The sequence below is a fragment of the Triticum aestivum genome, chromosome 7D, assembly GCF_018294505.1.
Source record: "Triticum aestivum cultivar Chinese Spring chromosome 7D, IWGSC CS RefSeq v2.1, whole genome shotgun sequence".
Lineage (NCBI taxonomy): Eukaryota > Viridiplantae > Streptophyta > Magnoliopsida > Poales > Poaceae > Triticum > Triticum aestivum.
This window is the reverse complement of record NC_057814.1, coordinates 279,474,142-279,500,019: the sequence shown is the minus strand read 5'-3', so window position 1 is coordinate 279,500,019 and position 25,878 is coordinate 279,474,142. Positions and strand designations below refer to the sequence as shown.

General features: G+C 51.9%; 1 protein-coding gene across 26 annotated transcripts in view; it reads right to left on the bottom strand.

The window, feature by feature from the left end:
* Positions 1 to 4,411: 4,411 nt before the first annotated feature.
* LOC123170362 (uncharacterized) overlaps positions 4,412 to 25,878 on the bottom strand; it is a 33,822-nt gene continuing 12,355 nt past the window's right edge. For 3 of the 26 annotated variants that reach the window (XM_044588216.1, XM_044588222.1, XM_044588215.1), the window contains 7 exons: positions 12,108 to 12,303; positions 7,323 to 7,388; positions 5,989 to 6,102; positions 5,761 to 5,871; positions 5,581 to 5,681; positions 5,305 to 5,426; positions 4,412 to 4,765 (listed from right to left, as the gene is read on the bottom strand). In XM_044588216.1, the coding sequence (XP_044444151.1) occupies positions 4,671 to 4,765; positions 5,305 to 5,426; positions 5,581 to 5,681; positions 5,761 to 5,871; positions 5,989 to 6,102; positions 7,323 to 7,388; positions 12,108 to 12,116 (618 nt within the window). In that variant the 5' untranslated portion in view covers positions 12,117 to 12,303 and the 3' untranslated portion in view covers positions 4,412 to 4,670. Of the gene's footprint in view, positions 4,766 to 5,304; positions 5,427 to 5,580; positions 5,682 to 5,760; positions 5,872 to 5,988; positions 6,128 to 6,380; positions 6,502 to 7,322; positions 8,597 to 11,853; positions 12,304 to 12,721; positions 12,760 to 12,865; positions 12,951 to 12,978; positions 13,318 to 17,352; positions 17,905 to 25,878 lie in introns of those variants that run through there. The other 23 variants (XR_006485184.1, XR_006485183.1, XR_006485196.1 and 20 more) reach the window with 21 other exon arrangements.

Genomic DNA, 25,878 nt, shown 5'->3' with positions numbered 1-25,878 from the left:
GCTGACGGAACTCTCCCTCGGCCTCAACTGGATCAAGAGTTCGAGGGACGTCACCAAGCTGAACGTGTGCTGATCGCGGAGGTGCCGTGCGTTCGGTACTTGGATCGGTTGGATCGCAAAGACGTTCGACTACATCAACCGTGTTACTAAACACTTCCGCTTTCGGTCTACGAGGGTACGTAGACACACTCTCCCCGCTCGTTGCTATGCTTCTCCTAGATAGATCTTGCGTGATCGCAGGCAAAATTTTGAAATACTGCGTTCCCCAACACAAACTGGCTTCATGGAGGCGGTTGTCGCCAGCTGGGTGGAGGCTTGAGCCCATCCTCATCCTCGTCCCCCCTCTGCCATTGACTCTTGGTACTTCTGTGACAAGCAAAGCCGGCAGTTCATGAAGGGGTGGGCGCCAACCTGGGGCGTGACCTCCGCGAGCGCAAGAAGGCCCTGTTGACCACCATCCAGGCCTTGGACCTTCGTGCTGACGCGACGGGCCTCTCTCCTGAGGAGTGGCTCGCCCAATATGACTTGGAAGACCAGCTCTCTGTCATCTACACTGACGAGGAGACCTATTGGCGCTTGCGTGGTGCCCAGAAATGGGTGCTGAAGGGCGATGCGAACACGACCTATTTCCAGGCCATTGCGAATGGTCGCCGTAGACGCAAGACCATCCCCCTCCTTTGGGATGGCCCGACCCTCCTTCAGTCCCCTCGTGACATTAGGGCCCATGTCGACGGCTTCTATAGGTCCCTATTCTCAGTCGCTCCTCTGAGCGGTTTATCTCTGGCCCATGACTGCTGGTCCGGCCGTTAGCTAGTCTCCCATGCAGAGAACGTGGCCCTTATGGCCCCCCTTCTCCGAGGGCGAGGTCTGGGCTTCCATTAGAGGCATGAACCCTACCTCAGCCCCGGGTCCGGATGGCCTCCCGGTTAAATTCTTCCAGACCTTCTGGAATGTGATCAAGCCTGAGATCATGGCCATCTTCGACGAGTTCTACGTGGGGTCCATCGACCTTAGGAGCCTCAACTACGGGATCATGTCGCTCATCCCCAAGGTGCCTGGGGCGTCTGACATCCGCCAGTTTCGTCCGATCACGGTGATTAATGTGATCTTCCGGATTCTGGCAAAAGGGTACGCCAATAGGGTGACCCTTCTTGCCGACCACATTACCCACCCCAACCAATCCGCCTTCATCCAAGGCCGATATATCTTGGATGGGGTGCTAGTCCTTCATGAAGTCCTACATGAGGTCCGATCCAAACACCTCATGGCGGTCTTTCTGAAGATTGATTTCCATAAGGCCTACGACACTGTTAGTTGGCCCTTCCTTCGAGAAGTTCTGCTCGGGAAAGGCTTCGACGAACGTTGGATCACCGGAGTGATGCAAATGGTCTCTTGCGGTCGCACGGCCGTGAACATCAATGGGGGGATTGGCCCTTACTTCCCCACTCTTTGTGGGGTCAGACAAGGCGACCCATTCTCCCCATTCTTGTTCAATATGGTGGTGGACGCGCTTGCTGCCATCCTGGACAAGGCTAAGGCCGCGGGCCATATTCATGGGATCACTCCCCATTTGGCCGATGGCGCCGGGATCTCCCTGCTCCAGTACGCTGACGACACCATCATCATGGTCGAAGGCTCGGACGCGGACATCGCTAACCTTAAGTTCCTCCTCCTCTGTTTCCAACAAATGTTTGGCCTCAAGATCAACTTCGACAAGAGTGATGTGATGGTATTGGGATACTCCCCGGCGGAGGCCCTCGACATTGCCAACCGCCTCAACTGCCGTCTAGGCTCCTTCCCCACAACCTACTTGGGCACGCCCATTAGTGACTCTTGGCTTACAGTCACTGACTTGCGTCCGACTGTGGCCAAGTTGCAGACTCGCATTGAGCCATGGCAGGGTAGGTGGCTGTCGAAGGCGGCTCGAACGATTCTCATCAACTCCTCCCTCTCCAGCCTCCTCTTGTTCCTCATGAGCTTCTACAGCCTTCACGAGACCCTTCACCATGAGATCGCCAAAATCCAATCTCGATTCTATAGGGCCGGCGATAATAATAAGCAAAAGTACCATATGGTTAGCTGGCCTGACATCTGCAAGCCCCGAGATCAAGGAGGCCTCGGTATCATGTGCTCTAAGCGCATGAATATTGCCGTCCTTTTCCGCTGGCTTTGGCACATTTCGCAAGGGCACGACGGCCTCTGGTTAGACATCATCCGGAACAAGTACCTGCGTCGGCAACCCCTTGCCTTCTGTCAAAGGTCCGGTGGTTCACATTTTTGGCAGTCGGTCATCCAACTGCTCCCCGTCCTCCGCATCGGAACTTCCATCTCGGTTGGATCGGGAGCGGCGACTTTGTTCTGGTTTGGCCGATGGGCGGGTGACACCCCCTTCACGACTCGCTTCCCCGACCTCTTCTCCATCACCGTCGACCCCTCCATCTCTGTAGAGAGGGCCCTTATTGACCTAGGGCGCCTCGCTTTCCGGAGGCCATTTGGGCCTCTGGAGGCCGCCGCTTGGCAGGAGCTGCTTGACTGCGTCGCTCTCCACGAGCCGGTTGTAGATGCTGGCCCAGATGAGGTTCGGTGGCGTCTTGAGCCTTCGGGCCAATTCTCCACCAAGTCCCTCTATCTGGCCATCGCCCCCTCCTCCGCCCTACCCCCCTTTCGGCGGTGTGGTCCATCCGCTTGCCACTAAAAATCCGGATATTCATGTGGCAATGGGTCCACGGACGGATCCCGTCTGGGGTGGAGGTTCGCAAGCGCAATGGCCCCGGGTCTGGCCTCTGCCCGCTGTGCGGTACCCCCAAAGATTCCAATCACATCTTCTTCTCTTGTGTGTCCGCTCAATTTGTTTGGAGCTGCTTTAGAGAAGTGGTGGGTGGTGATTGGTGCCACACCAACTTCCCCGACCTCTTCGTCGAACTCCAGAACTCCCCCTGCTATCTCGCCATATTAGGTGGCTCGAGATTGGGGCACTCGCGTGGACCCTCTGGACGATCCGCAATAAGCTTGTGATTCAGCGCACCCCTCTCCGACGGGCTACTGACGCTCTCTTCAAACTGTCTGGTTTCTTGCAGCTCTGGCGGCCGCTTAGCCGCCCTCAGGATCGGGACGCCATCTCTGCCTTCATTGCCGACCTTCGCTCGATGGCCGTCCGTCTTTCGCCGCCGCTCCCTCCGCCACCCCCAGAGCCTGATTAGACGACTGGCATGTTCATCGCCGGCTGCGACCGCCTTTCTTTTTATGTTTTTGGGGCTTGTTGAGCTGTGCCCTCAGCAGAACCTTTGTACTCCTTGTTGTGTGACCTGGGTGTGTGTGTTCTGAACTAGTCCGTGTATGTGTGCTCTTGGCGGTTTGCTTTATTTATAAAGTGGGACGAAAGCCTTTTTCGGTAATTCCCTCACAAAACTTTTTAATTTCACTAACTGCCTCAGAATTTTCATCTCTGCAGCCTAGTGGAGGCGTGGGGTCCGGGAAGGGTTTTGGGTAGCCGGGGGTGTCGGAGTCCTACGAGTCTGGTGTCCGGACTCCCGCAAAGCTCCCCCACTTTTGCCTCAGATTTGCGAGAGAAAACGCGTCTGAACCGCCTCACAGACCGATACAGGCGCGTGTTGGATGGCTTCGGCGGACCGAACAGCGTGGTCCAGAACAGATGCGGGCGGTTTGCGGGGTCGGCCTTGGAGGTGCCAAGGCAGCATAGACATAGGAATCATGTCCTTTTCAGGCCTTGTACAATGCTAGATGCTTAGGAAGGTGCTTAGAAAAATAAACCGGGTTTCTCTGAAGCACCAGTGTCTATTTCTACAGAAGAGAAACCTAGTTAAGCATCTACCCTGTATAAATAAGCATCGGTGCTTAAGGAAAGCCTGCTATATTTTTAAGCACCTCGCATTGTATAAGGCCTCGTGTGATCGAGAGGAGGGGTTCAGGTGCTCTCGTTCCTTCTGGCTAGAGCAAAGGACCAAAAAAGTGTGAAACCCCCCGTTATCATATAACCGAAGGAAGTAACTTGTTATACTAAACATGCCAATTTCTGAACGGTGCATGTATGTGCGATGGGTTTGTGACTCCCTCTGTAAATTATTCCATCCGTCCCATAATATAAGAGTGTCAGAAACCCTCTTATATTATGGGACAGAGGAAGTAATATATAGAGATCTAAAAGATCTTATATTAATTTACAAAGGGAGTAACTTGGAATTATACAGAGTAAATCACAACCCAGAATAGAACTGGGTAATGCTGAACCTATCGAATACATTCCATTTCAGTTCATAAATTTTGCTTTGAAGAGTAACATCATGATGTACCAAATGGATTTTGAAAACCCAGGGTACTGTTTCCACTATACCTTTCAACATTGAACAACAAAATCGATGTAATTGGGGGCAAAAACATGAAATGAACAAGATACACCGGAAAAAAATCGATTTGCACTTTAATGGGAGACCTATACTTCTGTAAATATAATCAAAGACCGGTCCATCTTCTTGCCCAAGCCTTGTGGTATGTTACAAACAACATGGTGGTGGGTACAATGCGCGCTAGGCAATGTCTCTGTTAGGACAATGTATCAGCCTCTATAATTGCTGTATACAAGCATCCTCGAGATGTGGCGTTCACTCTAATTAGTTTTTGCTCGTTTCCATACAATAACTGTACCGTCTGAATCAGATGAGGCGAGCAAATTTTCCCCGTGATTCCAGGCTACTCCCATTACTGGAGAGCCGTGTCCCTTTAGGGATGTAAACGACTTCATCAATACCTGCAGTTTATTTACACATGAATTCTTTGGCCGAGCCAAATCATAGAAGTAAACATTTGAATCTCCACTGCCAGTAACTTCATAGTCAGAAGAAAATACAAGTCAACTACATTTATTTATTTAATTTTCAAAAGTCATGGAATGCATTAGTCTTATAGGCACTAGACAAAAGGGTTGTGACTGGTGAATGGCAGATCATGTATTTATTCTTGGAAAAGCAAGCACACTCAGTTGCCAAAGATATCCATCACAGGTTATTAATTTGTTTGAAAAGTTCAACTAAAAAGTCTAAAAAAGCAGTGTAACAAAGTTTGACCAGGAAAACTTGGCATTAAGTGGCAACTGTGATTGTCTTGATACTTCACTGGACTAAAACTATGACTCCGCATTCATAGTGACTAATGAAATAGTTAAGCAACATTTGAGGGCAGGCAATACAAAAGTGCAGTAGCAATTGGGTGCAAACCGCTTAAGTTTCAGCTAACTAGAGCCAACTATGGTTTCTCGGAAAAAAGCAACTACAAACAGTTCCAACTCACCTATGAATTCCCCTTTCTCAAGGGAAAGAAGTGGACAGAAAGAAGCACGGATATTCTGCACTGGTGAAGCCAATTTTAGAGAGCATATGAGAGTCAAGTATCCATGGGAATTTGTTGCAATGCTAAAATGCCAATAACAAAATACTGGTGAGATAAAAGTGGAAGCCACAACAGGATGGACTGTAATAAAGTACACAGCTGAAGAAATTCAGGTTTCGATCTTGAGCACAAGAGAGAAGTACTGGACAACGTGCTATGAGAGAGAAGGTACGGTACCGGATGGTTGTAACGGAAGATTTGATCTTACAACTCTTGTTCTTATGAGTTCTAGATAAAGACCCTGTGTGAGAGTTCACACTAATAGTGTATATGTAACCCTGCACATTTCAAGCACCAATTCAAAACTATGAGATGTAAATTCCACATTAGTATTTAGCAAATTAAATTATTTGATACCTGCGCATCACCAGCAAAAATAAGTTGACCAGTGTGGTCGATATCCAACGCTGTAACCGCATTGTCATAGGTGAGTTTGCTGATTACTCTCCCCGTGCTAAAATTAATTGCCTAGATTGGAAAGAAAATTGGATCACATGGCCATTAAAGCAATTGATGGAAATGTTTCTGATTACAAAGGAATAGGAAAAAGTAACAATCATACTTTTCTGCTAAGTTTGGACTTACAGGATGAAAGCAGATGCATAGCTGGGAAGAAACTCCATATACGACTCTGATACAAGTGCCTTTAGAGATCTCCAACACTCTCACAATTTTATCCATGGAGCATGAAGCTATGTACTGGTTATTAGATGAAAATCGAAATCTGTATTAGGTAATTAATTATTCAGAATCACATCATATATGTGAGATCACCTTCCTAAAAGACGCATATAAGATATTTTCCAATAACATTCCAACACAAAATATTCCTCAATAACAAATTGCTTATCCCACACACTACCATTTATTATCTATCATTATCTCCACTATTGAAGCACAATCACAACTTTCTGAATACAACATCACATTTTTTATCTGGCCAATTTACAACAAAAGTCTCCCGTTTAACTACTTACGAAATTACGACTTCTGATTCAAGTCATAAGTCTATGCAGCGGCGAGCAAAGGGGATCTGATGACGAAAAGAAATGGCACCTCCCCGCTTTCATTCTCATCTTATGATCCCCGCATACAAAACTAAAAAATAAACAAAGCCAGACAAAACAAACAGATAAACAACTGTGATCAAACAAGGATCAATGAAAATAAATCTAGCACTCTCAAAACCCTAAGATGTGTTCTGTAGTAATAATCTCATATGATGGAAAACTGGGAAAATTTATAAGATCAGTGTAGAATTTGAAAACAAGGGATATTTACAAGATATAATATATAGTTTGAAAACAGGGGATATTTACAAGATATAGTAAATGAGATAAAGCAGCAGTAGTCGCTCCAACAGTAAGGTTCTAAAAAAGGGTTTCCCACGGTTGATCGATGTGTACTCACTGAGAATAAAAATTGAGCAAAGGCAACCTTTTCCCTATGTTGTGAGAAGTATGCTCCTGATGCACGAGAATACAAAGCAAGACAGTACTCCATTTTCTCATAAACATCTTCAAAGAAGTGAGTTGAAAATGGGTGTGTTCTTACTTGAACACTAATCACAGGGCAATATCCAAATTATCGTGCAAATAGGCTTGAATCAACAGTTGTAGACATGAAGTTAAAGCAACAAGAAATAAATTGGCAGATCTCATAATAACCAGTGCAACAAGAAAATGCAAATATGAAAAGAAAAGAAATAATATATAAGAGAATGGACACTACATGAGAATCACTTTCAGCTTTCTTCCTGGTTGATTAGAGTGTTTTCAACAAACTCCTAAGAACAATCAGCAAAAAGTTGCTCTAAAAGGGGCAAATCATGATTAAGCATGTGCTTCATCTATCATATAGGGAGAAACAAGACATTTTGTAGCACATAAAGAAAAAAACATACACGAGCAAGTACATACCAAAACAGTGTGTTCATGTACTTCATCTACTACAACATGAGTAACATCACTTAAGTCTTTGTTTCCCTGAAAAGTGTGAAGTGTGTAAGAAAGAATTCTCAACAACTATTAAGAAATGGCAGAAAGGCAAAATAACAAAATATAAAGAAAAAAACAGTAGTATTAGTTTTAAGTAGCTGAAACTTAAATCCTCAAATATAGGATCCAAACAGCACAACTTAAAAACAGAACTATATAAGTAGAACATGTTATCATGTCAGTTTGGCACATAGTTAGGCATATTACCAGTAAGTTTCAGATATTGTCATAGGCATGGTTAGGCATGCCCGCGAAATGGTTATCTGTACTTGACAATGGAGTATTAACATATTGCGAATTGCATTATCTCTTTCATACACGCAAGTAGCATGCAACAACTCAAATTTTGCAAACATTTTGCAAACAGATGACCAACCATCTTCTTTACCTAATTTGGAGGGGTAGTTCCTTCTATCAGGACACTTGAGTCCACATCAATTAACTTGAGTTCATAAACATGTTTACATACACTTGTAGATGGTGCCGCACAAATAACCGATAAAAATACATGTTTTACATTGTAGTAAAAAGAAGCATATATTTTATAATCAGCAAGAACTTTTATATGGTTAATTACAGGGTAACCTATAGATAATACAAGTGATTTAAGTGAATCCATACATCGGTGATTTGATTGGAGCCACGTAAGAATACCTGCTTGGTGACAATCAAGAATCCATCTTTCTATAGTTTTGTATGCTTTTTTAAGTACATCAGTGTGACGCCCGGATAATTAAGCTACAGTAATCCCACGTTAACGATGCCACGTCACCCCGTTTACTGTTGATAAACTCTCGATAGTTCAGAACCGAAACAAATTCAAAATTTAAATAAAAGCAAATAATAAAAGTTTACAAATATTAAAACTAAAATGTTCGGAGTGAACCAAATAGTCCATATTAAATATTGGTGAAGAAACCACACTTTTGTAGAGTATTTAACTGCACTATAGTAAGTAAAAACAGCAGCAAAACAATTATTTAAATGCTTTTAAATACTAAACAAATGTTAATCTAGTTTATATAATCACCAAACTTTTTGGAGTAGGTGGCCTATGTTATTATGCTAATTTAGGAGTAGAGGTTGTATTTTTGTAAAACTGTTTTGATAACTAAAATAAATAAAACAGAAAAGAAAATAAGAAAGAGATAAAAATAGAAAACAAAACAAAAGTGTAAAAAGAAAAAAAAGGAGAAAGAAAGAGAGAAAGCCCCCTGGCCAACTGGACCAGACGGCCCAGCTGGCCGACCCACCAGGCCCAACCGGCCAGCCCACCTATTCCCCCCACTACACCTACCCCCACTTCCCGTAACCCTAACCCGCACGCGCTCCATTCCCTCCCCCGTTTCCCTGGATCGGGATTGATTCCCCCCCACTCTCTCTCGCCCCCCCCTGCTCGATCTGGACGCCCGCGCCTAGGGGCCGGACCTCGCTGCCCCCCCCCGACCCTGGCGCGCCGACGCCGCTCGTCGTCTCCGGCACCATCCGCCACCTCGCCCAGAGTCGCCCCGCCGCCCGTCCACGACCACGCTGTCGCAGGACCCCGCCCGGAGCCACCTCGTCCCCGCCGTACTCGTCGCGCTCGACGCCTCGTCCGCCGTCGCCCTCCCCATCGACGGACGACCCCGCCGCCGCTGCTCGTCAACGCTGCCTCGACGCCGCCGCCCGGTGCCGCCTCGGGTCGCCTGCCCCTACGCCGACGCGACCTCGCCACGACGTCGCCGACCGCCTCCCCGGCCCCACCCGAGCCCACTGCCGCTCCCCTACGCTCCGCTGTGAGCGCCGCCCGTTCCCCCCTTCTCCCTTCTCCCCGTCGTCGTCCGGCGCGCCCTGGCCGCGCCCGGCTCACCCCTCTGTCGTCCGCGTCTCGCGTCGCCGTTGCTCGCACCGCGAGCACGCCTCGCCGCCAGCGTCAGCCTCCGCATGGCCTTGCCCCCTCCTACTGCTGCCCCCACGCCGCTTGGCCCTGCAGCCGTTCCTGCCGGCCTCGCCGGCTGCCAGCGCCCCGTCGCGCCTCGCCTCGCCTCGCACCGAGGCGGGTTCGGCCTCCGCCCGGGGCAGCGCCCGTTAGCCGTGCCCGCTCCAGTGGCCTTTGTGCCACTGGCAGCTGGGGCCCCTCCCCTAAAGAAAAGGAAATGTAAAAATATATATTAATAAAAATAATTAACTAATTAGTTAAACACTTAATTAACTTAAGTAATCTTGTTTAATTAAATTAGTTAATTAGATAGCCTAGCTAATTAGCTAATTAACCTAATGTGACAATGACATGTGGGTCCACTATAACCCTATTGACCAGTCAACAGTTGACTGGTCAACTGCTGACTGGACCTCCCCTGGCCCACTTGTCATCCTCTGTGTACACTTCTGTGTACACAGAACTGGGTGCCCATAGCAATTTAATATTTATTTTCGAATTATAATAAATTCAAAAGATTGTTTAAATCTTTGAAAAATCATAGTAAATTAACCGTAACTCGGATCGAAAAACTTTGTACATGAAAGTTGCTCAGAACGACGAGACGAATCCGGATACGCAGCCCGTTCGTCCACCACATATCCCTAGCATAGCAAACGTGCAACAATCCCCCTCCGGTTCATCTGTCCGAAAACGCGAAACACCGGGAATACTTTCCCGGATGTTTCCCCCCTTCGTCCGTGTTAGGGCACACCTAGCACCGCGCATTGTCTTGTCATGCACCGTCATGCTTATGTTTGCATTATATTTATTGTTTCTTCCCCCTCTTCTTCTCCGGTAGACCCCGAGACCGGCGCTGAGGCCACCGAGTACGACTACGTCACCGACGAACCCTTCTTGCCAGAGCAACCAGGGAAGCCCCCCCCTTGATCACCAGATATCGCCTATTCTTCTCTATACTGCTTGCATTAGAGTAGTGTAGCATGTTACTGCTTTTCGTTAATCCTATCCTGATGCATAGCCTGTCATTGTTGCTACAGTTGTTACCCTTACCTGCTATCCTACTGCTTAGCATAGGATGCTAGTGTTCCATCAATGGCCCTACACTCTTGTCCGTCTGCCATTCTATACTACTGGGCCGTGATCACTTCGGGAGGTGATCACGGGTATATACTATATACTTTATATACATGACACATGTGGTGACTAAAGTCGGGTCGGCTCGTTGAGTACCCGCAAGTGATTCTGATGAGGGGGCTGAAAGGACAGGTGGCTCCATCCCGGTAGAGGTGGGCATGGGATCCTGACGGCCCCCGACTGTTACTTTGTGGCGGAGCGACAGGGTAGGTTGAGACCACCTAGGAGAGATGTGGGCCTGGCCCTGGTCGGCGTTCGCAGATACTTAACACGCTTAACGAGATCTTGGTATTTGATCTGAGTCTGGCCATTTGGTCTATACGCACTAACCAACTACGCGGGAACAGTTATGGGCACTCGGCGTCGTGGTATCAGCCGAAGCTCTTTTTGACGTCAGCGACGGAGCGGCGCGCGCCGGATTGGACTGGAACGCCTGCTAGGCTAGGTCTGCTTCCGGCCGCCCTCGCAACGTGCAGGTGTGCAATGGGCGATGGGCCCAGACCCCTGCACGCATAGGATTTAGACCGGCGTGCTGACCTCTCTGTTGAGCCTAGGTGGGGTTGCGACGTGTTGATCTTCCGAGGCCGGGCATGACCCAGGAAAGTGTGTCCGGCCAAATGGGATCGAGCGTGTTGGGTTATGTGGTGCACCCCTGTAGGAAAGTTTATCTATTCGAATTGCCGTGTCCCTCGGTAAAAGGATGACTCGGAGTTGTACCTTGACCTTATGACAACTAGAACTGGATACTTAATAAAACACACCCTTCCAAGTGCCAGATATAACCCGGTGATCGCTCTCTAACAGGGCAACGAGGAGGGGATCGCCGGGTAGGATTATGCTATGCGATGCTACTTGGTGAACTTACCATCTACTCTCTTCTACATGCTGCAAGATGGAGGTGGCCAGAAGCGTAGTCTTCGACAGGATTAGCTATCCCCCTCTTATTCTAGCATTCTGCAGTTCAGTCCACCGATATGGCCCTTTACACATATACCCATGCATATGTAGTGTAGCTCCTTGCTTGCGAGTACTTTGGATGAGTACTCACGGTTGCTTTCCTTCCTCTTTTCCCCCTTTCCTTTCTACCTGGTTGTCGCAACCAGATGCTGGAGCCCAGGAGCCAGACGCCACCGTCGACGACGACTCCTACTACACCGGAGGTGCCTACTACTACGTGCAGCCCGCTGACGACGACCAGGAGTAGTTAGGAGGTCCCAGGCAGGAGGCCTTGCCTTTTCGATCGTTACTACTTTTGTGCTAGCCTTATTAAGGCAAACTTGTTTAACTTATGTCTGTACTCAGATATTGTTGCTTCCGCTGACTCGTCTATGATCGAGCATTTGTATTCGAGCCCTCGAGGCCCCTGGCTTGTATTATGATGCTTGTATGACTTATTTATGTTGTAGAGTTGTGTTGTGATATATTTCCGTGAGTCCCTGATCTTGATCGTACACATTTGCGTGCATGATTAGTGTACGGTCAAGTCGGGGGTGTCACAATCAGCCGACACTGAATTATGTTCCGAAGCAAACCCTGCAATACAAACGAGGGAAGAACAAAATAATCACTGTCATGCTCTCTATCAGGCAAGATAAACATGTCATCAAGTAAGTTGTTTGCAAGGACAACAGAGATGTAGAAGTCGCATTTACATGCTGCATAATGTCCTTTTACCATAGAAGTCCATCATGCCAATACGTAGCATGTCTGGGCACGTCGGTTGGATGACAACATGCCCGTATCAAGTTTATCATCTGTCATCCCACCCGTGTACTCCTCCTAGCTCGCTTCCTCTGTTATCCAAGAAAATTCCCGTCACAATGCACAAATAGAACACTTGCCTTTGTCCTGGAAGGAAACAGAAAAATGTATAAGTATGTTACACACAGGTATGGCTCATTAATAGTAATCAACGCTAACATCTTGCACTCGAATTGGTGACACGATTTGTAAGTTAGTGTATTTATTGTTCTTTCTTTTCTTCCACTTTCTCTAATATACTTCCTCCGTCTCAAAATTCTTGTCTTAGATTCGTCTAGATACGGATGTATCTAATACTAAAACATGACTTGATACATCCGTATTTAAACAAATTTAAGACAAGAATTTTGAAACGAAGGGAGTATAACACTGGAATACCAATTCAACATAGTTGCTATATCTACGACCGAAATGGTATGTGAAATCTCCTTCTTTATAAGTATACTCCATTATATAAAGTAGGAACATGTCAGATGGGTTATAAAAAACCAAGAAATTTGTTTACGGCTTTCTCCTGAACTGTTAACAAACGGTGAATTCCTTCTGCAAAAAAAAACAATGAATTCATGAAGAAATAGAAAACTAAAAGAATCATTATTCTCTTGAACTGTTAACGCCTAAATGGTTCAAATAGTTCAGACATTTTTACCAAGCATGAAAAGACCGTAAACCCAGGATCCCAATTGATAGCAAAACAACCTCCCAATAAATAGACGTATCGGCCGGTAAAATAACTGAAAAGTAAAGAGAAGAAATCATCACCATGCCAGCTAGGTTAGATCCGCATATAACCTGGTAAGGAATCACGAACCTTCAGCATTTTAAGAGCATCTCCAGCCGCGCCCCCAACAGGCCCTTCCCAGGCGTTTTTGCCGCGCCGGCGCCAAAAAAAGGCCCAGCCGCGCCCCCAGAAGCCCGTTTTTCGCCGGCTCTGGCCGAAACTGGTGCCGGCGGACCCAGGCCGAACCCGGCGCCCTGGGGGGCGCCTGGGGCGCCGGCACAAGTGAAAAGGGCGCGTGGGTCCGCCCTGTCGGCGAGTCGAGCGCCTTTTCCCGCCGTTTCTTCCCGCTTTTCCCCCACTTCCCTCCCATTATCTCCCTTCCTCCCGCCAATCTCCCTCCCACTCACCTCCCAGCCGGCCGCCATGCCACCGAAGAAGTACGTCGTCCCCCGCGCCGCGGCAACCGCGACCGCCTCCGTCGCCCAGCCGAAGCAGAGGAAGCCGAGGGCGCCGCCGTCCAAGCCACCGGGCATGTCAAATGCCGACTGGAGGGTGGAAGTTCAGCGGCAGGAGGCTGTCACCGCCGACCGGCAGAACAGGGCGATCGCCAAGAAGGCCCGTGACAACGCGACACGTGCGGCTGCGGCTTCGGCGAAGCAAGCCGAGGTCGAGGCGACTCGCGCGGGGATGATGAATCCACCCGGCAGCCACGCCCAGTACGCGCCCTGGGGCCAGCAAGGCGTCGGCTCTCCGTCACCGCAACCATGGGGATCGCCCTCGCCGGGCTACGCCGACGGGGACGCGCACGGTGGGTTCAACCCCAACGTCACCTTCCCCCATGGACACCCGGCCCAGCGCACGCCCTCGCCTGCCTTCGCCGGCGTGCAGTACCCTCCATACAACTACTCGCCGCCCGCCTACGCGTCCTCCCCGACGCCACCTTTCCGTCGTGGCGCGCTTCCTTTCTCGCACCTCAGCGACACCGATGAGACCGAGGCCGACATGGAGAACATCATCGCGACCGGCTCGACCGCGGCCACCGCGTCTCCCGGGTTCGTCACCCCGGACGACATGGTGGATCTCAGCGGCGGCATGGACGGTGAGCTCGGCTACGTCTACGGCGAGGAGGAGCAGGAGGAGCAGGAGGAGGAGGACGAAGAGGAGGAGGAGGAGGAGCAGGCGACTATTCCGGCGAGGAGGCGCAAGAAGAAGAAGCGGGCGGCCAGGTCCAGCGAGCCGCGCATCAAGTGGGCGTCCAAGGAGGAGGAATGCCTCACCGAAGCATGGAAAATCGTCTGCCTCGACCCGACCACCGGCACAAACCAGAGCATCGAGACGTACTGGGAGCGTATCAAGGCCGAGTTCGACGAGCGCAATCTCGTCGACCCCTACTTTAAAGGCGTCTACATGCAGCGCGGGGCGATGGCGAACCATTGGGGGCGTATCCAGGGGGCGTGCAACAAATGGCATGGGATCGTCGAGGAGGTCGCGGCTCGCCCGGAGAGCGGCGCCAGCGTTGAGGATCAGGTATGGCACGCCGGTCTCCCGCCTCTCTTCGCCGTGTGCGCCCGCCAACTGTTTGTTCCTCCGCGCAGTTGTTGCGCATGTCCGCCTTGTATCGGCAGGGCAACAACGACGCCAAGTTCAAGTACCTCCACGTTTACAAGCGCATTGACATGTGCGAGAAGTGGGCGGAAGTCCGGCGCACCCTCGACAAGGCCAAGGAGACATACAAGCCGGACGCGCCGACGTCGGGCGCGTCAGAGGGGCGGCCGGACGGCAACAAAGGGGCCAAGAAGGGGAAACACGCCGACGCGGCTACCGCGTGAGTGCAGGAGTCCATCGAGCATTGCCTCGCCGACGCACAGGCCCGGGCCGTCCTGCGTGAAGAGAAAACCGCGGCGCGGTGGTCGTCGTTGATGACGAACAGCGCCATCAAGCTCGACCTGCTCCGGACCAACGTCGCCGCGAAGAAGAGGAACACCGACCTGGCTTTTCTGATGGGCGGGGTGGACATGCTCCAGAGCACCGACGAGAAGCTCAAGGCGTGGTACATGGCGGAGCGCGGCCTCATCCTGAACCAGCTGCCAACGACGGCGACGCCAACTCCCGCGCCCACGCCCACGCCCACGCCAAGCCCGAGTGATGACGCCTCCACGACGCCCAGCAGCACCGAAGCCGCGCCGACACCGCCCAGCACCGAAGCAGCTCCGACACCGCCGAGCCCGCGCACGCCGACTCCACCGACGCCTGAGGCCGACCCCGCCGAGTGATGCGTTGCGCACGCGAACTTGTGGCGCTCTATTTTTTGTACGCCAGACTACATCCGATCGCCGAACTATGACTTGTGATCGCCGGACTTGTGGCGTTTTTTATGATGAGCGGGAACGACCAAGTTCGAATTTCCGCATCCTGGGGGCGTGACTGGGAGCTAGGTCGCCCCCAGGGGCCGAGCTAGTGCCGGTTCACCCCCGGACCGCTCTTTTTAGGCGCCGGGGGGGGGGGGGCGAATGGCTGAAGATGCTCTAAGCAGCATTTTTTTCGCCAGAACATCACCCAAGTGCTTCCATGGATCATACCAAGGCAAATAGGGTGCCCGCAGTGGTAGAACGTGGCTAGCACGCACATGAGGTTGACACTAAAGAGATATACACAAACTCTCGCCACAGCCTAGAGTGTGATCAGGTGTTGATATTACTACCCTTGCTCCTCTCAATTGTTCCAATATAAGAAGAAGCAATATAATCTCCTCCACAAAGATCCCAATATATTACTTCACCCAGACCAAATCACGGCAATGCATAATAGCACAACGTTCTATGCTTCTTAAATGTTAAATCCCCTTTATAGGTTCCAAATTCATAGAGGAATTTCTAGTGGAGTCCATCTCACTGAGATCTGCCAAGGCTGTATGGGGCAAGATAAGCCATACAGGCTTGACCATACATGCACGGGAGTAGGGAATATGTCGAGGGCGCGTCTGCGTGCCTGTCTTGTTGGCGCGGCTGCGGGTGGAGACGGCGGCCAGCGCGCGGCTCCTCGGGAAGATGACCTCCTTCCGCCACAATACCATCACCGCGCACGGGCTCCAGCATCCTCACGGCAGCACCCAGCCTCGACGACCCCCTCTTGCTCTTCCTTCCGCCATCATGTGGTGGTGTCCGTGGAGGGCATCGGGTGCCAGGGTGCCAGGGTAGCAGCAGGGAACAGGGCCGGTCCTGATATTTCGGGGGCCCGGGGCAAGACAAGATGAAGGGGCCCTAAAGTCACATGAATATATGCATAATTTTTTCTATTCCAATTGCAAGCAATTACTCAGCACACTATAATTTATGTTCTGTGTCATCTTGACTATTAAAAAAATGTGCATTCATATAGGAAAAGTTGGTTGCTCTTGTAAATCTACACTTACTTCTAGATTAGGTGAATTAACACTTCTATGCACCTGCAAAAAAGAGTAACACTTCCGTGGCCACTCAATTTCTATCATCCTATGATCTTTCATTGGTTGTTCTTCCACAGTAAATATCCTAGCAGTAGAAGTACTCTTTTTTGTTTGTGGGGAAGCAATAGAAGTACTTTTGTATGTGTTCTAAAAAATATCAATGGCTCATTTCTGTGACTCAATCAACACATATACATGTTTTTTTTCTCATTGACAGATGGATACTCTCTAGAAAAATCTTACTAAATTAGTAGCAAGCTTTCTAATTAGCACACGAACATAGCATCGTGATAAGAGGTAGGCTCAAGTACAGCCGAAAGACCATATCGACTAGGAGAATAGCGGTCAGGGGGAGGGCGAGGCCGAGCTCGAAGACCATAAGTCGGCTGGGATGAGGAGGAGGACGCACCAGAAGTAGATGACACGTCAGTGGATTTATCCACAACACGTGGACGGCGAGTATAATGGAAAGGGAAGGAGGGAAGAGGTGGAATCACTGGAGGTGGAGATGGAGAATGTGTCGGCGATGAAGGTGGAGAAGGGGAAGGTATCGGTGATGAAGGTGGAGAGTCATAAGATGAGGGAGGAGAAGACACTGTAGGAGAGGACGGCGTATGATCTGCAATAGCAGGACGAGGAATAGGAATACTGGGCACAGAGGGAGGTGTATCTGGAAACGTAAGAAAAGAGATGTCCTCCGCTGAAAAACCCGAGGAGGATGGACGCGGGTAGAAGGGGCGAGACTCATCAAAAGTCACATCTCGGGAAATACGCATCCGTCGACCGATAGGATCCCAACACCGATAGCCCTTATGCTCATCACTGTATTCGAGAAAGACACACTCAATAGACTGAGCGGTCAGTTTGGTGCGTTCACGAGGGGCAAGCAAAACATAGCAAACGCAACCAAACAAACGAAGCGCCGAATAGTCAGGAGGATGACCAGAAAGACGCTCGAGAGGAATACCACCTTGTAGAGCTGTAGAAGGCTGAATGTTGATGAGATAGGTGGAAGTGGTAACGCCTCAGCCCAAAAGTGAGGCGGAAGAGAGGCGGCGATCATCATCACACGCGCCGTCTCAAGAAGGTGACGATGCTTGCGCTCAGCCACACCATTCTGAGCATGAGCACCAGGGCAAAAGAACTGAGTAAGAGTACCCTGCTCAGCAAGAAATCCTCGCAGTGCATGAGAGATATACTCACCAGCTGAATCTGCGCAAAAAACACGAATAGGAGTGGAAAACTGGGTGTGAACCATGGCAGCAAATTTTTGTATATAGATAAGACCTCACTACCAGAAGACATGAAATAGATCCAAGTGTACCGAGAAAAATCGTCTATAAAAATAATATAGTAGCGATGACCCCCTTTCGAAGAGAAGGGAGCCGGATGAGGGAGTCCTGGATTAGGGGGTCCCCGGGCGTCCGGGCTATGTGACGTGGGCCAGACTAATGGGCCATGAAGATACAAGACGGAAGGCTTTCCCCCGTGTCCGGATGGGACTCTCCTTTGCGTGGATGGCAAACTTGGTGTTCGGATATGAAGATTTCTTTCTCTGTAAACCGACTATGTACAACCCTAGGCCCCTCCGGTGTCTATATAAACCGGAGGGTTTAGTCCGTAGAGGCAATCATAATCATACAGGCTAGACATGTAGGGTTTGGCCATTACGATCTCGAGGTAGATCAAGTCTTGTAACCCCTATACTCATCAAAGTCAATCAAGCAGGAAGTAGGGTATTAGCTCCATTAAGAGGGCCCGAACCTGGGTAAACATCGCGTCCCTGTCTCCTGTTACCTTCGATCCTTAGACGCACAGTTCAGGACCCCCTACCCGAGATCTGCTGGTTTTGACACCGACATTGGTGCTTTCATTGAGAGTTCCACTGTGCCGTCGTCGAAAGGCTTGATGGCTCCATCGATCACCTACAACGATGCTGCCATGAAGGAGATTTTTCTCCCCAACCAAATTTTTGTATTCGGCGGCTTCGCACTGCGGGCCAACTCGGTTGGCCACCTAGAGCAGATCGACAGCTACGCCCCTGGTCATCAGATCAGTTTTGGAAATCTGAACTATGTCGCCGATATCCGAGGAGACTTGATCTTCCAAGGGTTCGCGGCCCCAACCACCGCTCTGGACTTAGATCTGGAGCACGTCACCAGGTCCAAGACGGGAGTTTAGAGCCCGCCGGACTCCCTGCGGCTATAGAGCTCGATACTGGAGAACTGAAGGGGATAGCATCACCGGCAGGCCCGGAGTTACGTCAGGCTCCCTCTATCATCATAAAGCCGGACTCTTCTCCGGACACTAGCTCCGAACCCTCGAAGTCCGCATCAGGTGAGCTCGGCCAGGGAACTTCTGTCCCGCCCAACTCCACGGACTCTCGCTTCCCGTCCAAACCTCGCTTTTAAACGAGGCTTCAGACTTAATGCGATCCCTCGCCATCACAGAGGAATCGCTTCCGAATTGCGCCCAGCCCGGACTAGGGACTGAGTGCAGGGAATTTTACTTCCCACCCACCACCCATTTCATAACCACTGTCGAGGATCTAACCGACATGCTCAATTACGCCTTTGAAGACATCAACGGTACGGACGACGATGCCGGAGAGGAGCGAGCCTAAAACCCGCCGTTCACTGGACGCTGGACGGCCACTTCCTCATACGACGTGTACATGGTGGCACACCTAAAGAAGGCGGCGGCGATGATGAGAAGGATCCAGTCGAGGACGAACCTCCTGAGATACCACCAAAGCGTCGACATCAGCGCTGCCGCTCTAAATCGCGTCGCGGAGAAGATAGCAATACCGGCACCGGGGACAATAATACTCCGGAGAACGCCGAAGACCAAGAAGCCCCCATCGAACCAACATCCGAGCAAGATGATAGGGAGGACGGGCAAGTTGACCCTGACGAGCCAGCAGGGAACGAGGACTCGGAGGATAGCAACTATCTACCACTCTCCGAGGATGATGTGAGCCTCGGCGACGAAGATTTCATCGTGCCAGAGGAACCCCTTGAACAAGAGCGCTTTAAGCGCCGGTTAATAGCCACTGCAAGAAGCCTGAAAAAGTAGCAGCAGCTTCAAGCTGATCAAGATCTGCTCAATGACAGATGGACTAATGTCCTAGCAGCCGAGGAATACGGCCTCGAACGCCCAACTAAGAGTTACCCGCGGCGCAAGCTGCTACCCCAATTCGACGATGAGGCGTTGGAGCCCATACCACCAGCGCGTAACGCTACCGACGGACCTGACCGACCACCACGTGGTCGGGACAGAACGACAACTCAAGCCGAACACCAGCCCGCACCACCTCGCCATAAAGGCAGAGAAACAACAGCTCAGGGATACACCTATGACCTATGACAGGACCTCGAAAATAGAGTCGGTCAGACCAGATCAATCTACGGATCACGGGGGCGTGCCCCGGCGCGAGAAGACGGCTATCAAGCCTAGCGCGACAAGCATAACCACGCCCGGGCCAAAAACCGCATACGGACTTCATCCGAACTGCGTCGTGACACGGCCCGATACAGAGGCGCCGCACACCCCCTATGCTTCACCAATGAGGTAATGGAGCACCAGTTCCCAGAAGGGTTTAAACCCATGAACATCGAATCATACGATGGCACAACAGATCCCGCGGTATGGATCGAAGATTTTCTTCTCCACATTCACATGGCTCACGGTGATGATCTACATGCCAGCAAATACCTCCCACTAAAACTTAAGGGACCGGCTCGGCACTGGTTAAACAGTCTCCCAGAAAACTCTATCGGAAGCTGGGAAGACTTGGTAGACGCCTTTAGAGACAACTTCCAAGGCACGTATATCCGGCCTCCAGACGCCGATGACCTCAGTCACATAGTCTAGCTGCCCGGAGAGTCGGCCAGGAAATTCTGGACCAGGTTCCTAATAAAAAAGAACCAGATTGTCGACTGTCCGGACGTCGAAGCCCTAGCGGCCTTTAAACATAGCATCCGCGATGAATGGCTCGCCCGACACCTCGACCAAGAAAAGCCGAAGTCCATGGCAGCCCTTACAGCACTCATGACCCGCTTTTGTGTGGGCGGACATAGCTGGCTAGCTCGTAGCAGTAACAGTACCAGCGACCCTGGCCCTTCCAAAGTCAGAAACGGCAACGGCAGGACCCGACGCAACAAACACAAGCGTCGAAGCAACAATGACAATACCGAAGATACGGCGGTCAACACCGGATTCAGTGGCCCCAAGTCCGGTCAGCGGAAGAGGCCATTCAAAAGAAATAAAGACAGTCCATCTAGCTTGGACCGAATACTCGATCGACCCAGCCAAATTCACGGCACCCCTAACAAGCCTGCCAACCATACCAACAGAAGTCGTTAGGTCTTTAAACAGACCGGTAAGTTAAATACCGAATATAAGGAAAAAGGGTCGCCCGGCGAGGACGACGACGAGGAGCCTCATCCACCGAACACAGGGGGACAGAAGAAATTTCCCCCCGAGGTCAAAACGGTGACTATGATATACGTTACTCACATCCCCAAGCGGGAGCGCAAACGCGCGCTAAGGGACGTCTATGCGATAGAGCCAGTCGCCCCAAATTCAACCCATGGTCAGCCTGTTCGGTCACTTTCGATCGCAGAGACCATCTGTCGGGGATATACCCCGCAGTATGACCCGGCTGGAGATATAACCCGGCTAGGATTGGGTGTTTCATTAATGACCCGGCAGACTATAAGCCGGCAGGAACAGTTAAGTAGGTTAAGTTCGCGGGAACAAGTTGAGCATTGTAACCCGGCAGACACAGTCATGTAACCCGGCAGACACAGTCATGTAACCCGGCACATGTTAAGCCAGATCGTAAGCCAGACGGTAAGCCAGATGGTAAGCCAGATGGTAAGCCAGATGGTAAGTCAGATCGTAAGCCAGATGGTAAGTCAGATCGTAAGCCAGATGGTAAGTCAGATCGTAAGCCAGATTGTAAGAAGCCCAAGACGTTAAGAAGCCCATGGTGAGACGTCAAAGGAAGGTTAAATCTTAAGTCCGAGTTGGACTCTACATGTAACCCGCCCCTTCAGCTTATATAAGGAGGGACGGGGCACCCCAAGAGGGGACAAGAAACAATCGATAGGGCTAGACACCGAGAGCCGGTTCCCGGCGACTCTCCCGTGATCATAATGAGACCTAGCCTCAAACAGCATGTAGGGTTGTTACCGGATGATGTTTCCCGGGGCCCGAAGCTGTCTAAATCCTTGTCTTGTGTTGCGTCTCTCGATTCCGCTCAACCCCTCTCAAGCTACCACATAGATGCGTTGGCCTCGCGACTAAGTCCTGACACTAAGGACATCTGCCGTGACAATTCCACGACAGTTGGCGCCCACCGTGGGGCTTCGCACACAGTGGTGTTGAGTTCTTGGAGGGATCTCTCCAGGGATCAAGAAGCTTGCAATTTTTTCGGAGGAATAAGAGTCATTGCGGAAGGAGTATATATTTTCTTTTTTGAAGAAATACAGTCAGATTTGAGACTTATCTGAGGTTCGAGAGAAAATTAGGGTTATGATCCGCAAGTCGCCAGGGAAGCAGTCACGGGCGCGTTATCATTGTTTCCATGTGAAGGTTATGGTCAAATCAATCTTGACCCGGAGAAGGACTAGGACCATGGTTCGAGCTGTTAAATCGCCAGCCCCGCCCTCTGCAACCAGGTTTCGTCGGGCCGTTTCCCCTACAAGTCGCCATCAGGCCGCCCCGCTTTGCATCAACTCACCTCCTCGGTGTTCACTTCATCTACCACGCGCATCAGCGCCGTTGACTCGCCACGGCGGCTCTTCCTCAATCGCCACGAACCGTGAGCCGCCGTCTTCACCTCACGCTCCGGCTTCCAAATTGCCGGGCCACCGTGAGTCGCCGCACCCGCGCGGCATTAAGTCGCCACTGCAGGCCACCGTGGCATCGCCCTCACACCGCCGCAGCCTCGCGCCGCTATTGCTCAGCGTCTTAAGCCTGCGCCGGGACACCTCCAAGGTGCCGGTCTTGTTGCCGCCTTATGCTGACCTCGTCGGAGCGGCCTCACTCCGAGCCGCGTCTAAACTGCTAAGCCGCCGGCCGCCCTCACTGCCTTTGCCGCTTCGAGCGCCGTCTCCACGACCTGCACAAGCCGCCCCCCGCTCTGTTTTGTGCCGAGACACTGCATCCGCTTCATCCACAGCTGTGATCCGCCACGGGTGAGCCGCCGCCGCGCAACTCCACTCCGAGTCACTGGCCTTGGTGTTAAGTCACCATGCGTGGCCGCGCTGAGCTGCCTCGCGGAGAACCGCCGTCGGAGGGCCGTCCGATGAACCGCCGCCGCGCAACTCCACTCCGAGTCACTCCAACCGCACCGATGAGTCGCGCTGGTCGGGTGGCCCCGTTCTGCCTTTCCTCTATGGTGTTTCCTGAGAGCCGCCCCCTGTTCGGCCTCGTCTTCACTGCACATGGTGTGGCCCGGCGTCCCCTTTACGACGAGACGGTTCGTGGCCGTGTCAAGACGCCGGCGCCCAAACTCCGATGCGACGGACAAGTCGTCGCCGGCCTGCCTTCCGCTGTGACCTCGCCACTTCACATCTGCCTGGAGCAGCTGCCTCGCCTCCGCCGCACCTCAAAGCTGCCACCAAGTCGATGTCGACTGTGAGTCGCCTCCGCCTCCGGGCGTTTCATCAACCTGCCGCGGCCTACCTTCACCTGCCAAAGCTGCCACGTCGACCGCATTCCTCCGCCTCGCCGCTGCACCCGCATGACCCCGAGCGGAAACCGCCGGGTTCTCCCGCACCGCGCATGACCTCCGCTCCGGGTTACTCGATGAGTCGCCGCCGCCGGTTCGTCTCCACCGCGGGTGGACCGCGCCTTGCCGATTTTGCCTCCGCATCAAGTCACCTTCGAGCTGCGTGCCTGGAATCGACCTCCCCTCGCCGGCACTATGTCACTGCCTCTGTGGCCGGTGTCTGCTGGCCATCGGTGAGCCGCCGTCGCAGCCCCCACTGCCATGACGCCCGCTTAGCACCGGCTCTCGTGTGCTCGGCAGACTGGCCGACCCGCGCCGGCCCCGCCGCCTTCGCCTCCAGGCTCACCCCTCCGGGTTGCCGCTGTCTTTGCCGTGGTTGGGTCGCTGCCGATGAACCGCCAACCCCATGGCCGTCCGAGCCGCGTCCGCTGCCCTCACCGCAGTAGTAACCTGTTACTGCCCCCACTTTGAGCCACCACCCTCCTCACCGGTGCCCATCGGAGTCGCCACTCCAAGTTGCCGTGACCCGCCGGCTGCGCCTACTGAGCCGCCATGGTCTGCTTTGAGTCGCCGCTCCGCCTCTGCTACCTTTCGGAACCGCCACCTTGAGCTGTTGTGCTGTCAAATCACCACTCTACCATTTGCCACTGTCCAAATTCAGAAGCAAGTGCAGAGTTGAAGCTGAAACATTGGTGTTTCCAACAAGCCGCTTCCGCGGTCACTTATGCGGCAAATCGCCGTTGCGGCCGTATCCTGACGCGCCAGTGAGGCCATGCCCCTAGCTCCTTGCCTCGCCGTTGTTGTCGAAGGAGACGGGCCCCCTATCTCACTGAGCCGCCGCGATGATCGGCTCCGGCATGCTTTCTGCCGGCTCGCCGTCTCTCTGTTCGCGGCCGCTCGCGCCAGGCCGGTTTTGCCCTGGCCTCGAGCCGCCGTTCCTGTCGCCCGCGAGAGGCCCGGCTGCCAGATCCGCCCATCCTCGATGAGCCGCCGCGCTGCCTCCAGGACCCCGTGCCACCTCCGCTGGCCATCTGTGAGCCGCCGTCGCTGCTTGCCGATGCCTATGAGTTGCTTCCGTCAGATGATTTTCCCCTGCCGTGGCCTCTGTTTGCCTCGCCTCTCGCGCGTGAGCCGCCTCCCCTGAAGTAGCCGTTGAACTTCGATGAGCCGCCGGCCCTGCGTCACCGAGGAGCTGCCTGGCACAGCCCTCAAATTGAGCCGCCGTCATACTCACCTCCGCCTGACTGCACCGTGAGCCTCCCGCCGCAGTCTCCGAGCCGGCTCTGCCGTACCGCTGGCCTTCCGCCGTCGCTGCCTCAGCCTCGCTCTGAGTCGCCGGGGACCCCCGCAGCAGTCGCCGCCTCCGCTGTCCACACCGCGTCATGTTTCCCCCCTCACTCGACCTCGGGCCGCCATCTGCAAGCCGCCCCCGTCGACGTGACACTGAGCCCCCGCCGCCGCGGTTTCTGCCTCTGTCGGCCTCGCCTCCGTTGCGTGGCTGTGACCCGCCGAGCTGCCTTTGCCAGCCTTGCTTTTGTCATCGTCACCGCCTAAAGCAAGGACGGCTCATCTTTGTTCTGTCGACTGGTGGTCGATTCGCCTCTCCCAATACATGTTTATTTCTTAAGAAGGGATTTTGTGGCATTTTGCAAGTGATGGCTGAATCGGTTGAGGCATCAGATCCGTCAGTTTGTGTCATCTGCACGTTTCCTGTTCACATGCCGTTGTGGATATTTATCAGTCGTTGTTGTGGCCTACATGAACCGTTTCTATGACCTTATCCTCGCCAAGTCGCCGGAGCCTCCTCAGCTGTAGCAGTGCCAAGTCGCCACGGTCTTGCCTTGGCTGAGCACCCGCCCGAAGGCATTGGTGAATATTGGGTGTTTTATGGATGATATGTGGGGCTTTATCAATAGAGATGAATTTGAACAGATCAGTACAGCACTACTAGAATGTGTGAAAGGGCCATTGGAGAAGGCCTTGGCAAAAGCTCGCTTGACAGTAGAACGAGCCTTGAAAGGACTATAAATACAAGGGAATGTATTGCCCGGGGCAGTGCTTTTCGGTGTGCGATATTTCATCCCACGTTCAAAGTATGGGAGTTCTAGCAAGGTACTGCTACAAGTGATACATCAGCCAAAAAACAGTATGGAGTACTACCATTACTACATGTGTACATTCTACGGCAGTCATCCGCAGCAAACGGGGTTATATGTCCTTGCCATGCCGCTCAATAGAGAGCGCCTAAGTTGCCGTTCTGGCGGGCCAATCTATATCAGCACATCAGGGTCACACCCGCTCATCCCAGCTGTCCAATGGACGTGTGCAGACCGCCGCCATGTGGTCCAGTCTATATTATCAGCCACCGTCTATACTGGATGGTTCAATGAGCAGACATGCAAGTCGCCACCACTACAGTTCGGTTAACTTCAAAACAGCCAGCTGGGATGGACCATTGGCCGAGTTGCTGACACAACTCATACGGGATCATTTACAACCCGCTGCAGTCACCTCAACCTTCTGTGGATTCACATCGCGTTATCAATGCCAATAATGCACATCTTATGCTATGGCCGAGTATGGGGAGTCTCAAGCCAACTCCTCGAGTCATCTTTAGACTCGGGGGCTACACAATGATATGACTCAGCAAAGTCTTGCCAGTTTCAGCAAATTCAAGAACACCAGGACATTGGAGGGAAAAAATAACCCGGTCCCGGAGGCTACCGCTATATTGGTGAAAATTTTAAAGGCCGTCAG